At 44.7% G+C, this 14,789-nt stretch overlaps 1 protein-coding gene across 1 annotated transcript; it reads right to left on the reverse strand.

Moving 5' to 3' along the window:
* Positions 1 to 238: 238 nt before the first annotated feature.
* PSMC5 (proteasome 26S subunit, ATPase 5) lies at positions 239 to 14,663 on the reverse strand. Its single transcript, XM_020785584.3, has 12 exons — positions 14,517 to 14,663; positions 12,543 to 12,614; positions 11,668 to 11,737; positions 10,388 to 10,485; positions 9,254 to 9,310; positions 8,846 to 9,076; positions 7,885 to 8,011; positions 7,267 to 7,457; positions 6,855 to 6,953; positions 6,594 to 6,704; positions 1,431 to 1,517; positions 239 to 854 (listed from the first exon to the last, which is right to left on the reverse strand). The coding sequence occupies exons 1-12, from the start codon at positions 14,562 to 14,564 to the stop codon at positions 801 to 803; spliced, it is 1,245 nt and encodes a 414-aa protein (XP_020641243.1). The 5' UTR covers positions 14,565 to 14,663; the 3' UTR covers positions 239 to 800.
* Between the last annotated feature and the right edge of the window lie 126 nt (positions 14,664 to 14,789).

The raw sequence follows: 14,789 nt of genomic DNA on the forward strand, positions 1-14,789 counted from the left end.
TTGTCCCTAATAGCAGTCCCACTGGATATTCTGTAAGATACTACATTACTTATTCATGCAGTGCAGTTGCTAGGGCCAGTACATTTAGTTGTTGCCTCAGAAATAATGAGAGTGGATTCTGAACATTTTGGAGTCTGTCTAGTAATACTGTACTCTGTATCAGCATTTGCCTCTGCTGTTCCACAATAAAAGGTTAAATGAAACAAGGCTTTCAACAAAATCCAGCAAAGGGTTCCTCTTGCCTGCAGAGCTAGCAGTTTTATTTGAAGACCTAGGAATTTTGAACGGTTTCTTGACAAACACTGTTAGTATGCTGCACAACTTTCTGAGAATTCCTACTTTCTGTTGTTTTTCTCTCATGGGTTATTCACAAACACCAGTTTATCAAGTGGTAAGAAGGACTCCAAGAGCTGAACTTAATTCTGATGATTGACACACGACAAAATTGACCTGACAATATTACATTAAGAATCATATATGTTATTGAAATGCTCAAACAAGTTGAACTTACATATACAATTGAAGGGGTTCTTCTAACATAGTTATTAAGATGCTCTCTGCCTAACTCAGAACCTGCAACTTCAGCGTATTTCCCACAATCATCTGCTGCAATTTGTTCATATTATTACATTAGTTTTCATTACTGGAAAACTAGGATATATTATTAAACATAACCCCCTTTTCTTTTGTGCCCTGCCTTATTCCCAACTGGCAGCCAAGACTGTTAACAATTTTATTACAGGAAAAAGAAAAGGAGGGTGTAAAGATACAAATGACTTGCTTGGGAAGCATCGGCTTTTTTACTTCCAGAGCTTCTTGATAGACATATTCTTCTCACTGTCTTTTTGCATCACCTGCCAAGGAAAATGGAAGTTAGAAAGATGACTAAGAACTTAAAAGCAAAGCAGCAAAACAAAATGAAGGGGCGATCTAAGATGCTAACTTTATTCTTTTAAAGCTCCACCGCTGTACATGCCCTTAAAAACACGAGAAAAGTAAGGTTGTCTACAAGTAGTCAGGACTCCCAATTCCTAGCATTCCTCAAAATGGGCTAGGGCTGCTGGGAGCTGCAGTCCAGCAACATCCAGTATCCACCTCTGCATTCAGATAAGCTGAAATACCACAGGAGCTACACAGGCCCCTACCCCTGACTCCTGGTATTATTTTGCACTGATAAGATGATTTCTCGAGTACTTCCAATGCTGACCCTAAATATACATTATCCTTCCACTATTTCACATCTCGCAAATGCAAAAGATGTGCTGTTGGGGGAAGGATATGCCCTGTGCTAGATTTAGCCAACTTCCCAGTATGTGCCAGCTAGCTCTAAAAAAGGGATGGAATGAAGTGAAAACCTCTCCATATTGGAGGCCCACACGCTCTTCCCCCACCCTGAACAGCCCTTCCCTCACATCCACAACCAATAATACCTTTGCTACCGCCATTTCAAAGTCTTCTTGAGTTACGTGTACCCTTCTCTCTCTTAATGCATACATGCCAGCTTCTGTACACACACCCTGCAAGACATCCCAAAAGAAAATACGATTTTGAAAGGCCATCTTTCCCCCTCGAGTGTAACAACACAACTGCAGTGTTGGAAAAGGAGTTTGATTTTCTATAGACTGAGCCATCTACAGAGATAACGAAGTGCCAATCTTTAATGCAGATAATGACAAGACAGTTACTTCCTTCGAAACATCTGGTAATCTTGTGCTTTTCACTGGAGTCCTCACCATGCTGAAAAACAGCTGGTCTACAGAGGTGGACAACTTCCACAGGAGTGGTGGTCATACTCACCTGTCCAAAAGCCTTTGGGGGCCATACCTGCTCCCACACCGTCACCCCCAAATAATTTTTCTTTAATAATAATAAAGATAATAATTTTTAAAACCCACTGAAAAAGTTCCTATAGTCCTGTAGTAGCTGCCAGGAACATTTTCTGCATACAGTTGTTCCCGAGCTGTTCTATGCATAAGAGAGTCTGTTAAAAAGAATTAGAAGTGCCTTTAAAAAACAAGTTGGTGGGAAAATCTGGCAAAACCCCTGTAGCAGACTTTCTGAGCCAACCTTCCAAATATCTGTGAAAATTGGAGCATAAGGATGCTGGAAGGCCACATCTGCCTACCCCTAACCTTGTATAACAGGCCAAATTAATATCTGAATGAATGGGTGAGTGCAGCACCACAGCAATGTGTAAAATTTTACACCTTATACAGTATATTTCACTGAGATCTCTTATACTGAGGTTAACACAAGGTTAAACATTTTTAAAGAGTTTCTCCAACTATTTAAAGTCAAACACAATACAGTGGGGTCTTGACTTGAGAACTTAATCCGTATTGGAAGGCTGTCTATGAGTTTCTCTGCGAACGCTGTATCCACCATTAAGATCTGGGAGCCTTGCTCTTGCTCTAAGACTTGTATACTAACATCACTATTAATACCACCAGGACAATTAACATCAAAAAGGACAAGATTACATAGTAAAGGAGGACAGTTCAGAAATATATGTTGGGGGACAATCACTGTCGGATTTTTATAATTGTTTTTCCCTTTTTCTCTTCCTTTTATTGTTAATATGTAATCCTTTAATTTAATTGGTATTAAGTTTATATTACAATTGGGTTACGCATTTTTATTATATGCTTATTAAGTAATTTGTATAATTTGATTGCATCATTTTCTGTTAATTTTGATATTTTGATTTTGTATTTATTTCTTAATTGTTTTTTCTCTTCTATTTTTCCCCTTTTCTTCTTTTCTTTGTTCTTTTTCCCTTTTTTCCCCTGATATGGTTTGGAAGGCCTGCCCCCCCAGCGAGGGGCCTTTTAAGATCTCTGTGACAACGGGTAATGGGAAGTATAGCGTCGGCGCAGTCCCTACTCGTGTTAGAAGAACATGGAACAGATGTTTGAAGGCTGTTCATTGTTCTGAGACTGTGACCAACCCCCAATATCGAGGTAACCAGTTCAGCCAGCCTTCCACTCTATCCCTGCTGCTGTTGAATGCCAGGTCTGTGTCCAATAAATCCCAGGTAATTTGTGACCTTATCCGGGAGGAGGACGCAGACCTGGCATGCATAACCGAGACGTGGATTGGCGGGGAGGGGGGTCCTCCCCTGGCTCTCATCTGTCCGCCCGGTTATGCCGTCCAGCACCAGGGTAGACTGGAGGGGCGAGGGGGGGGGAGTAGCCATTGTGTATAAATCCAGCTTACAGGTTACCAGACGCTCCTCGGTGGTAAGGCCGGGTCTAGAGGCACTCCACGTGTCGGTTGGGGCCAGGGATGGAATTGGGATTTTGCTGTGTTATCGCGCTCCCTGTAACCCAGCGATTTCCCTTCCGGAGCTGGCCGACTTTGTCTCCGCGGCACTGTTGGGATCCCCAAGGCTTCTGGTCTTGGGTGATTTCAACGTGCATGCGGGGGCGGAGGTTACCGGGCCAGCTCTTGAGTTCCTGGAAACCATGGCTTCCTTGAACATGTCCCAACATGTAAACGGCCCCACCCACGTGGGTGGCCATACGTTGGACCTGGTCTTTTCCACCAATTGGAGCGAGTGTGGTCTGGTGGTGACCGACCTTGTGTCGCTCCCCTTGTCATGGTCAGATCACCATCTGGTAAAATGTAAGGTTTCCGTGGCTCTCCCCCCTCGCAGGGAGCAGGGACCTATTTTCATGGTCCGCCCTCGAAGGCTACTGGATCCGGTTGGATTCCAGGATGCCATGAGAGGGGTCACGGCTGACCTGGCTAGCGCTCCTGTTGACGCTCTGGTTGACAGCTGGACCATGGCTGCCACCAGGGCCGTAGACATGATCGCGCCTAAACGCCCTCTCCGTTGCAGAATGCGCCCGGCGCCTTGGTTTAACCAGGAGCTCCGAGCGCTGAAGCGACATAGGAGAAGGCTAGAGCGTAAGTGGAGGAAGGACCCGACGGATTATAATTGGATAGCTGTCAGGGTCGCAACTAACCTTTACCTCTCTAAGGTGAAGGCTGCTTGTCGAACTTACTTCGCTAACCGGATAAGCGAAGCGTCCAATCAGCAGGCGGAGTTATTCCGTATAGTGCGCGACCTATCCGGAACTGGTCTTGGTGATAGGCCTCCCCCTAGTTTCTCACCTGACCAGTTTGCAGCTTTTTTTAAATCTAAAGTGGAGGCCATCCGCCGGGACCTCTCTCCTTTTTTGAACACAGTGAGTCGAGCAGAGATGTCCAGCGCTCCGTCTTGCCCGGTGATTTTTGACACCTTTCAGCCTGTCACGCCTGATTCAGTGGCCAAGGTGCTTGATCGCTGCCGTGCCACCACCTCCTCCCTTGATCCTTGCCCGGCCTGGCTAATCAAAGCAGCCAGGCCGATAACAACTGAATGGGCCACTGTAATAATAAATGGGTCTTTCCTTGAGGGCAGGTTTCCTTCTGCCCTCAAGGAAACACTCATTAGGCCCATAAGAAAGAAACCTAGTTTGGCGGCGGACGAAATTGGCAATTATAGGCCCGTCGCCAACGTTTCTTTCATGAGCAAGGTGGTGGAGAGGGTGGTGGCCGACCAGCTTCAAGCTCACTTGGAAGAAACGGATGCCCTGGATCCGTTTCAGTCGGGCTTCAGGCCGCGCCACGGAACAGAGACGGCATTGGTCGCCCTGTACGATGACCTACTGAGGGAGGCTGACAGGGGAAAAATTTCTCTGTTAGTCCTTCTCGACATCTCAGCGGCCTTCGATACCGTCGACCACGGTATCCTCCTGGGGAGGCTCTCCGAGCTGGGAATTGGTGGCCTGGCGCTTGCCTGGCTCCGTTCCTTCTTGGAGGACCGTCCCCAGAGAGTACAGCTTGGGGAGAGTGTCTCGGCCCCGTGGAACCTCAATTGTGGGGTTCCACAGGGGTCGATCATCTCCCCAATGCTGTTTAATATCTTTATGAGGCCGCTGGGTGGGGTCATCAGGGGATGTGGAGCGTCGTGTCATCAGTATGCGGATGACACCCAGCTCTACATCTCCTTTACTCCAACTGCAGGTGATGCCGTCCTGTCCCTCCAGCGCTGCCTGGGGGCCGTACTGGAATGGATGCAGGAGAACGGGCTGAGGCTGAACCCGGACAAGACGGAGGTCTTGAGGGTGGGTGCCCCCACTGTTGGCGGCTTGGGTGACTCCCTCTCTTTTGGGGGGGTGACTCTTGCCGCAAAGAATGGGGTTCGCAGTCTGGGGATCCACCTGGACCCGGCGCTCTCCATGGAGACTCAGGTGGCGTCCGTGGTCCGTACCGCCTTTTTTCATCTTTGGCGGATAGCCCGGCTGCGACCCTATCTCGATGTGGGGGCGCTCACCACCCTGGTCCATGCGCTCGTAATCTCAAGATTAGACCACTGTAATGCGCTCTACGTGGGGCTACCTTTGAGGCTGACGCGGAAACTCCAAGTGGTGCAGAATGCGGCGGCCAGACTACTAAGTGGAGCTCGAAGATACCATCACATTTCTCCTATTCTGGCCGCGCTGCATTGGCTGCCCATTCGGTTCCGCGTTGACTTCAAAGTTCTGACGCTTACTTTTAAAGCCCTAAACGGTTTAGGGCCTCGATACTTGGCGGAACGCTTACTCCCACCCAGTTCTACCCGTGTCACCCGAGCGAGTCAGGAGGTGAGGCTGAGGAGCCTGACGCCGAGGGAGGCCCGGAAGGAAAAGACAAGAAACCGGGCCTTCTCGGCGGTGGCTCCTCGCCTCTGGAACAACTTACCTCCTGACATTCGCGCAGCTCCCTCGCTGGGTATTTTCAAGAAACAACTGAAAACATGGATGTTTAGGCAGGCCTTCCCCCTTTCTACCTAACACTTTCTTTTTCTGTTATAATATACCCCGTTTCTCGCCATCTTTGGGGAAAAAAAATTTTTTTTTTAATCTTAATTTATGTAAATTATTATTTGTGACGTGGTTTGTTATATGTTTCTTTTTAAATGTATGTTGTAAGCCGCCTAGAGTGGTCACAATTGACTAGATAGGCGGGGTATAAATGAAATAAATAAAATAAATAAAATAAAATAAGGCGGTTCTCAAGTCAAAAAGTTCTCAAGTCAAATCTGCATTTCCCATAGGAATGCCTTGAAAACCATTTGATCCGTATCTGCTCTTTTCCGTCCATAGAAACTAATGGGAAGCTGCTATTCCGCCTTCGACCACTAGAGGGGGATATTTTGTTTCTTTTTTTTCTTAGGTCAAGAAAGGTTCAGGGAAGGCAGGGAAAATACAGTCCAGGCAGTACCAGGCAGTCCGAAGACTGTCTCCCAATCCACTCTCTAAACGCTGGGAGGAGTGAGGAAGCAGACAGGCACCCTTTTCACTGGCCAACAGTTAACTGAAAGTTCACTTTTTGCACTTTCCCTGCCTCCCACGTGGGTTTTTTTCAGTTCTTAACTCAAATCTAAGTACTTAAGTCAAGTCAATATTTTCCTATGAGAGCGGTTCTTAAGTCAAAATGTTCTTAACTCAAGCCGTTCTTAAGTCAAGACCCCACTGTAATCAAATAGTTCTTAACAATACAGTTGTTATTTCAAAGCTTTTGAGATCTATTTGGGGCTCTTTCAACTCCCCAATTTGTAGTCTTACCTTGACCTCAGCACCTGATGCCCCTGGCATCAGCTCTGCAATCTTCCTCAGATTGATTCCCCGTGTCAAATTCATCTTCCGAGAGTGAATCTTCAAAATGTCCAACCGGGCCTGTGCAGTAACACAAGGAGAAGAAGTTACAATGAAGTGATTGCACAGTGCAGCAAATGGAGTAGTCTGTCTCTCAACCTCTACAAAAAAATACCACAACCCAGGAAAATCCTGCTACAGGAAGCCATCAAAGCTCAGCTCCCCACTGACCTCTTCATTTGGGGGTGGAAATTCAATTTTTCTGTCAATGCGGCCAGGACGAAGGAGAGCAGAATCCAAAATGTCGATGCGGTTGGTTGCCATGATTACCTGCAAAAGAAGACCAGATTCTGCTAGAAGCCTATAGCTAATAATTCTGGCTGATGATATCCCATGTGTTCATCTTTCCCCCAACAACAGACCCTGGAAGGTGACTATCCTGCATAATTCCAACTCTCACTTCCATTCTTTCTCTCTCCTTTTTAAGTCACAACTGCAAGAACCAAAGGTTAAGTATATCCTGATGTTTTGGAAAATTGGGGCCAAATAAAATGCTGCAACCCATGTCAATTGCAAGTACATCAGTCTATGTAATCCATACCATGGTGGGACAGGATGAGATTTTGGTCCTTCCTCAGCATACCTTGATGTTCTTTGTGGCTTCAAACCCATCAAGCTGATTAAGCAGTTCCAACATTGTGCGCTGCACCTCGCTGTCACCCCCAGAGCCCCCCTCCAGGCGGGAGGAGCCAATGGAATCAATCTCGTCCATGAAGATGATGGAGGGAGCATGTTCCCGAGCCATGACAAAGAGTTCACGCACCATCCTTGCCCCTGCCAGTGACAAAAAACAAAACAAAACACAGAACACCCTTCATCCCTGGACAATGATTGAAGAACCCTCAACAACCTAAGGATCACCACCTCTACCTCCTTTATAAAACTTCTCCCTTGATCCCCTCCTCCTGGCCCCAAACTCCACTCCAGTTGAAAAGTATGTCTTTAGAACACTTGGACATAGGAGCTACAGATTACTGAAAAAGTCACGATTCAGGGAGATCCTAGTACAGTATTCACATTACTGTAACCTGAAGCGCATGTTCACTCCAAAACAATCCCTAGAACCTACATCAGGGCTAAATCTACAGATTTATGAGGTTCAAAGAACTGCCAGACACTTTCATAGCCTCTAGAAAATAAATGCCTTTTTCCCCTGAGAGGACACCCTTGCCCTCGCCATCTCCCCCCCCCATCTACTCACCCTCCCCAATGAATTTCTGGACAAGCTCAGAGCCAGAGACACGGATGAAGGTGCAGTCAGTGTGATGAGCCACTGCTCGGGCCAGCAATGTTTTCCCAGTTCCAGGGGGTCCATACAGAAGTACACCCTGCAATAAGAATTATGCCAAAATCTCTTCAGAACATTAAACAGAGATAGTGGAGAACACAGGACAAATGTCTTGTATCCCAGGCAACCACCCCTTCCTACAACTATATCTATTAGTTAGGAAAATGGACCAAGAGATACCAAAGCCCTACTGTGGGGGGAAAAAGCCTCCCTCTGCTGCAGTAGTCCATGATTTACCCGGAATTAGCCCGAGCCTGATAACATGAGGATTCAGCCCCCACATACATGCAGAGTTCCTGCAATGACATACAGTGTATGTTTCTCTCATTGCACAATAATCAGAATTAAATCCACATATAAGGCTGTGCTTTTCTGTGCTTTTGGAATACAATTCTGGAATTCTCCAAGAAATCTGGAAATCGAAGCCCACAAACCCAAATCAGTACCCCTGTAGCTTCTGCCCCTATAGATAAGGGCTCTGGAGTTGTTTATCTGCATCATTGGCTTCTCCAGCCTTGCTTCCTGTTGTTGCTTTATTACAAAAATTTATTTTAAAAAGGGCAAATCTCAATTCACATGTTGTTAGAAAGAGATAAGAGAAACTAAATATGGAGGATGAGATTTGCAGCCTGGCATAAGCTTTGGTATCCCTTATTATACCTTTTATAACTCTTGATAAAAATATAAGGGATCTGTGGTCAGCCATATAAAGCCTCCAGTTTTAATGAGGGCACAGGGAGAATCAGAACGATAGAGTTAGAGACGACACACTCTTGTTACTTCAAGGCTACTTTAACCCAGTATGATGATGCAGTTGGCTCGTTACATTCTGTGGGAGACCAAAATCTGGGGATAGAATTTCTGAAGTACTTGCCTTGGGTTGAGCAATGCCCAGAGCTTCAAAGAGTTCTGGATGTTTGACAGGCAACTCAATCACTTCTTTGATCTCTTTGATCTGCTTGTCAAGGCCACCAATCATCTCATAAGTGGAGTCCGGTACTTTCTCCACCATCATCAATGACACCAGGGGGTCCACTTTGTTTGGGAGTATCTTGTGGAGTGTGTAGCTATCATTCCGCAGAGCAACACGACAATTTGGAGTCACCTGGAGAGGAAAGGAGGGAGCACACTGCTAGGAAGTGTTCTGAAGGTAAGGTTTCATACGAGACAAGCCCTAGAGAACCTATATCAGGGCTAAATCTACTAATCTATGAGGTTCAAAGAATTGCAGAATACTTTCACAGCCTCCAGCAGGTTAGTCATGGTGCTGGAAAATACTCACATCATTGATGTCTATGTTTTTATCCACATCAACCACAAACTTGCCTTCTGGGTGAACCTGGAACAGAAGAACAACAGTCACCACCATACAAAGAGAACATCCGAAGCATCAGCAGCAAACGAGCCAACGCAATGAAACAAGTGATGATTGACTGAAAATTTAATCTTTGCTATTTTGCAAGGCATACCAAAAGTTGGGTTCACTAAGCACCAAGCTCTCTGTCACTTTTATGGTGTCTGTCTGGAAACACTGCAGCTCAGAAGATGAAATATGAACTAGGATAGAACCCAGATAGAAATCTCACTTCTGCTTTGAAGGCAGAAGGTGGCCTTAGGCAAAGCCATGGTTACTTTCTCTGCAATGCAAGGGTAACAATGGTATTCAATACACAGCTGTTCTAAGCATTACAAAGTATTATCATCTTTTTATGCCGTTCTTTATCCCAGAAGCTCAGAGGGCCATACATGGGCTCCCGCTCCCACCTTCATTCTTATCATCACAACACCCAGTGAAACAAGAGATAGTGACTGGCCCATGATGACCACTCAGTGAACCTTCCACCAAACAGGGATCTGACTCCTAGCCTTCCAAATGCTAAACTGACAGACTAACCTCTGTCAAGGTGGGCAACTTACTTTGATTTGTGGACCACACATGCTCAGCCTTAGAACACTGAGGTTCCAATCATTTCTGTGTCACCCCTCAAAAAGTCTTCTTTTAAAATGTGTTTTTTTAAAATGAAGAGCACCTTTCAGTGGCAATTAAAAAAAAATATAAGGGTGGATACTTAGCCCAAAACATGAAAGGTTTGCCTCCCTGCTCCCACCCTCTGGAATCGCAAAGAATATTTTTTTGGAAAACTTTTGTTCTTTAAAAATGTTGGTTGTTTTTGTTTTGTTTTTAATTGGCGTGGTTTGGACAACCACATTGGGGTCCCTGGGTTGCCACATGCCCTGTGCAGAGTGCACTCTGTCAAACCTTGCTCTAACCGATATACACATTGTTTCTAGAATAGTCAAAAGTACTTTTCATTAAATCTATTATTTACATTCAAAACAGCCATTAGTATTCTTAACCCCCATCCTGACTGAAGGATACCAATATGGATGCAAATAAACAAGGGGACAATCATACCTTGACAAGTACTTTCTTTTTGTCCATAGCCCTCACCACTTCGCCCACGTAGGAACCTTGTTCCTGCAAAAGCTGCAGTTCCTCTCGAAGAAGGCGCACTTGGGGAAAAACCAAATAGTATTAGTATGAGGAACTGGATCTTGTGGAGAGAATTTTCCCAGTTATCACCTAGGACACACTTCTGGTTTTGTAGCCATGAGGGAGGGGATTATATTTTGCACTAAACACTGGGAAAAATGAATCATGCCCAATATGGAGTAGCAATGTAAAACATGGAGTAGAAACATAAGAGATGGAGCAGCAAGCAGCTGCAACCAAACGTCTTAGCTTGTGCTATTTGGAAAATATATATATATTTTTATATAAAGTTTGCTCTTTTAAAGAATTTTTTTTAACAGTCTTGATTATCAGAAGACAAAAAACAGTTCAACCCCACAAGACTGTTATTAACAACAATTACTCTTTTGACTATTTACAACTATTTTACAAAAGTCTCAAAATAAGCCTCTAGCTCAACAGAATAATCGGAGTTATGTGTGGTGTCTCCCAAGAACAGCTACTAAAACGATAAGGTTCAGCATCCTGCCCCCTTGGAGGCAGTGCCCTGGCTTCCCTGCTCCACCTCCTCTGGGTTCTACCTCTGAGCGGGTGCTTGCCAGAAGGGGTGGAATGCCAAACTGTGGAACACCTGTTGGACTCATCCAAATCTCTACTTTTCATTCATTTTTCCTAGAAGCATTTGGGGGCTTTCCTAAACATTTGCTGAAGAACAAAGGGGAAGTGTTAAATTTCTCTCTCTCTCCATTCTCCTTTGCACCCCCAGGCTCACTCATCTCTGAAACCATGTCTTAGAGCAGTGGTCCCCAACTTTGGTCCCCCAGATGTTCTTGGACTTCAGCTCCCAGAAATCCTGGCCAACAAAGGTGGTGGTGAAGGCTTCTGGGAGTTGTAGCCCAAGAACATCTGGAGGCCCAAGGTTGGGGACCCCTGTCTTAGAGCAAGTGAGGCCAAACTAGGACCACATATAAACCTCCAATTTATTTCTGCAGCCCTCAGCCTTCTCTCAGACACTCTCCCTCCCTCCCCCCATTACACTACTACCTCTGGACACATCCAAGAGTATCAATTGACTTTTTTGTGGTGCGTCCTCTGCAAAAGTTAGAGAAAGCTGCCTCCCCCTTGTAACCCAACAAAGTTGCCCACCAGTCACTCTCACCTTCTCTCCCTGCTTCCTGGTCAAAGAGGCAATACTATAAAGAACTGAACAGTTCCCAACTTACCTTTGGCATTGAGTTCATTCCGCTGAGCCTGCAGCCGCCTAAGATTCTGGCTTTTATCATTGACTATCAACTGGAAGGAGGAAAAGGGAGACAGAAGAGAAATCAATCCCAAACAGCACAGTAATCAACCTATCAATTCAACATCTGGAGCACCATGCTTTGCCTCTGCCTGACTTAAAAAATAAAAATAAAATAATAATTAAAACAAAAACCTTTCAAATGGTCACTTTTCTCTAGTCCCTGCAAGAGAGACATTTTCTCTGAGCTCTCATTTGGAACCCTTTGGGACATGTCACTGGCTAGTAACCAAACTGCACTACCTCCCATCCTGATGAGGGGAGAAGCAGCCTGGCCCAAAATGCATGTAAAAGCCTATTAATATACGATGTATCTGTCAAAATAGTTTCTCTTTTCTCAACCACCCCATTGTTTTCTCTTTTACTGTAATAAGATAACTTCTCTCTACTTCAAGACACATTCACCATCATGAAGCATATTCTGAGTACAGGAACTGTGCATCAAAATAATGTCCCATGTACATCAAACCGTGAATTCAAGAGTAAGATCTATTTGTTACAATTACTCCTGTTGTTGTCTCTGATACAAGCACTAATAAATGGTAGTTGCAGGGAAACTATCAGGTTAGAAGTCATTTGAAGAGAACCCTCTTCCAGCATTTCCAGGGCCAGATGCCCATGAGATGTCCTAGACATCAGGTTGGGAAGGCTGGCCTAGCCTTATCCAGTCCAAAGATACATATTAGCCACTTCATCCAAATTGCTTCTCACAAAATAAATCACACGGCTAAGAGAAAGCTGTTAGAAATACAGGAACCTCTATTTATCCCCCAGCCCTAGGAAAGAGAAAAATCTCACTTGAAGCTCCTCAATCTTGGACAGGTAATATTGGCGCAGCCCAGTTCCACCTTTGCCCTCGTCCAGATCCATCTGCTCAAGAGGTGCGGGACAATAAGGAAAAAAGAAAGGAAAGGGAAATAAACTCAAGAAAGGAAATGGCTTTTAAAGTTATAGCTGTCTGCTTACCATGTGAACTTTTCCCTATAACTTATCCTTATTTTTAAATCAATCTTCTCTTTCATTAATACACCTCTTCCCTTCATAAACAGCTAGCTAATATTACAGATCCCAAACACACATACAGTAATTCCCTGTCTACCATGTTTCCCCGAAAATAAGACAGAGTCTTATATTACGTAGATTGTTGTACATGAAAAAAAAAATATCCCCTGAAAATAAGCCCTAATGCATTTTTGGAGCAAAAATTAAAATAAGACAGGGTCTTATATTAATTTTTGCTCCAAAAACACATTAGGGCTTATTTTCAGGGGATGTTTTATTTTTTTTTCATGTACAACAATCTACATTTATTCAAATACAGTTGCATCTTCTTCTTCTGGTTGCTGCACAATGCTGGAGGGTGGAGTTTCACTTAACTAGGGATTATTTTTGTGGTAGGGCTTATATTATGAGCATCCTGAAAAATCATACAAGGGCTTATTTCGGGTTGGGTCTTATTTTCAGGGAAACAAGGTATTTCTGATCCTCTCTTCTAGAAAACCTCTCTAAGAGTTAAGTAACAATCACAGAATTAAGAAAACACAAGATATTTCTACATCTTATGTCTTTATAAATGATCTCTGCAACTTTATGATAAGAAGGCATATAACCATATGAGCAGTAACACTATAGTTGAGGGCATAAAAATCAGAAAAAGTGGGGAAATGTGTGAATATATATGTATATACAGGGAAATGCACATACTCAGACTTGCTTTCCTTTCTGTGTCTTGCAAGACAAGCCTACATCACTCCCAATAACTCTGACTAAATCCCTGCACCAACTTCTCAACCTGTCACTTTCCAGAACTGGTGGACTATCATTTGTACTGAAAATAAGCCTGCTTGGATTTTGAGATCTTCAAGGCATCCCTTTCACTCCACTCCAAAGCCCGCACAGCTGTAGCTGGTGGGGACACAAGGCCTTTTTATTGCATGGTTCTTGGCTGCAAACCTTCCTCCTAAAGCAGATCAAGTTAGCACCTTCCTTGTTATCCTTCTGTTGTTGTTGTTGTGTCCCATCAAGTCAGAACTTACTTACAGCAACCAAAGGGCTTACAAAGTAAGTGAGATATTTAAGGAGCGGTTTTACCAGTTTGATCCCTCCAATGAATTTCCACAGCCAACCTGGGATTTCCTGAGTCCTAGTCTGCCACTGTATTCATTCACACAACACTGGGTACCCACTTTATCTTTCTACGGGTAAGCACAGAACAGTTGTGTTCAGGCAGGCATTCAACAACTCTCTGGATACCGCAGAAGGAAGTTTCAATGGGAGATCCTACACTATTTTACTCCTCTTTAACGTGCTGTCAAAACAATACATCATCTTTGTTCTTCATTTTTAACATACAGTAGTTATATATTCAACTGCATTTTAACACTGTGGCGTATATGCTTTTGAAATCTTTTCTAAGCAGCTTTAATTCCCTTTTAGTGAAAGAAAGGAGGAAAGGAAATGAACCCCTTGATCGTGGTGACGAGGGCTGATGGGACTTGTAGTCCAACACTTCCGCAGTGCAGCCGGTTGGGGAAAATTACTCCATCACGCCTTTTCAAACCAGAATCCCTACCCTACATTGAGATACTCTTATTGTTTTTTCTAATAGTCAAGCCACTGATTCATTTCACCATCTCTCCTCCCCGAGCAATGTCCCTCCATCACCGCCCTCTCAACCACCCACGATGCAAACACACGTCCCGGGGTCCTCTCGCCCTTCTTCCACCGTCTCCTCCGGAGGAGTGACTCAGCAACCCCCCTCCGCCTGCCTACCTGCTCCGGCCCTTCCACCGCCATCTTCCCGGTCACCGGCAGCCGCATTGGGAGAAATGCGCGTGCGCGACCCAAAAAGCGGAAACTGTCACTCTTACGTGCCTTTTGCCCTTAACCAATATGGCTAACGTTAGCTCTGGCTTGGGCAAAAAAAAAAAAAGAAAAGAGGGGGCATCTTTCCCTTCCCCACTCGAGGGAGCGCAGTGTCAATAGTGTCAATAGGAGTGAACCTCTCATACTTCCGAATTTCTTCGAACTGGAGCAGTAGTGGTG

The sequence above is a fragment of the Pogona vitticeps genome, chromosome 6 (genome assembly GCF_051106095.1).
Source record: "Pogona vitticeps strain Pit_001003342236 chromosome 6, PviZW2.1, whole genome shotgun sequence".
NCBI classification, from domain to species: Eukaryota; Metazoa; Chordata; class Lepidosauria; order Squamata; family Agamidae; genus Pogona; species Pogona vitticeps.

What these genes read in the sequence shown, in the direction of transcription:
- PSMC5 (XM_020785584.3), bottom strand. Translation starts at nt 14,564, where the DNA reads ATGCGGCTGCCGGTGACCGGGAAGATGGCGGTGGAAGGGCCGGAGCAG. An exon ending in AAAACATAGACATCAATGAT is followed by an intron (nt 9,077 to 9,253) that starts GTGAGTATTTTC and finishes TTTCCTCTCCAG; the next exon opens with GTGACTCCAAATTGTCGTGT. An exon ending in TGGGCATTGCTCAACCCAAG is followed by an intron (nt 8,012 to 8,845) that starts GCAAGTACTTCA and finishes TTCTTATTGCAG; the next exon opens with GGTGTACTTCTGTATGGACC.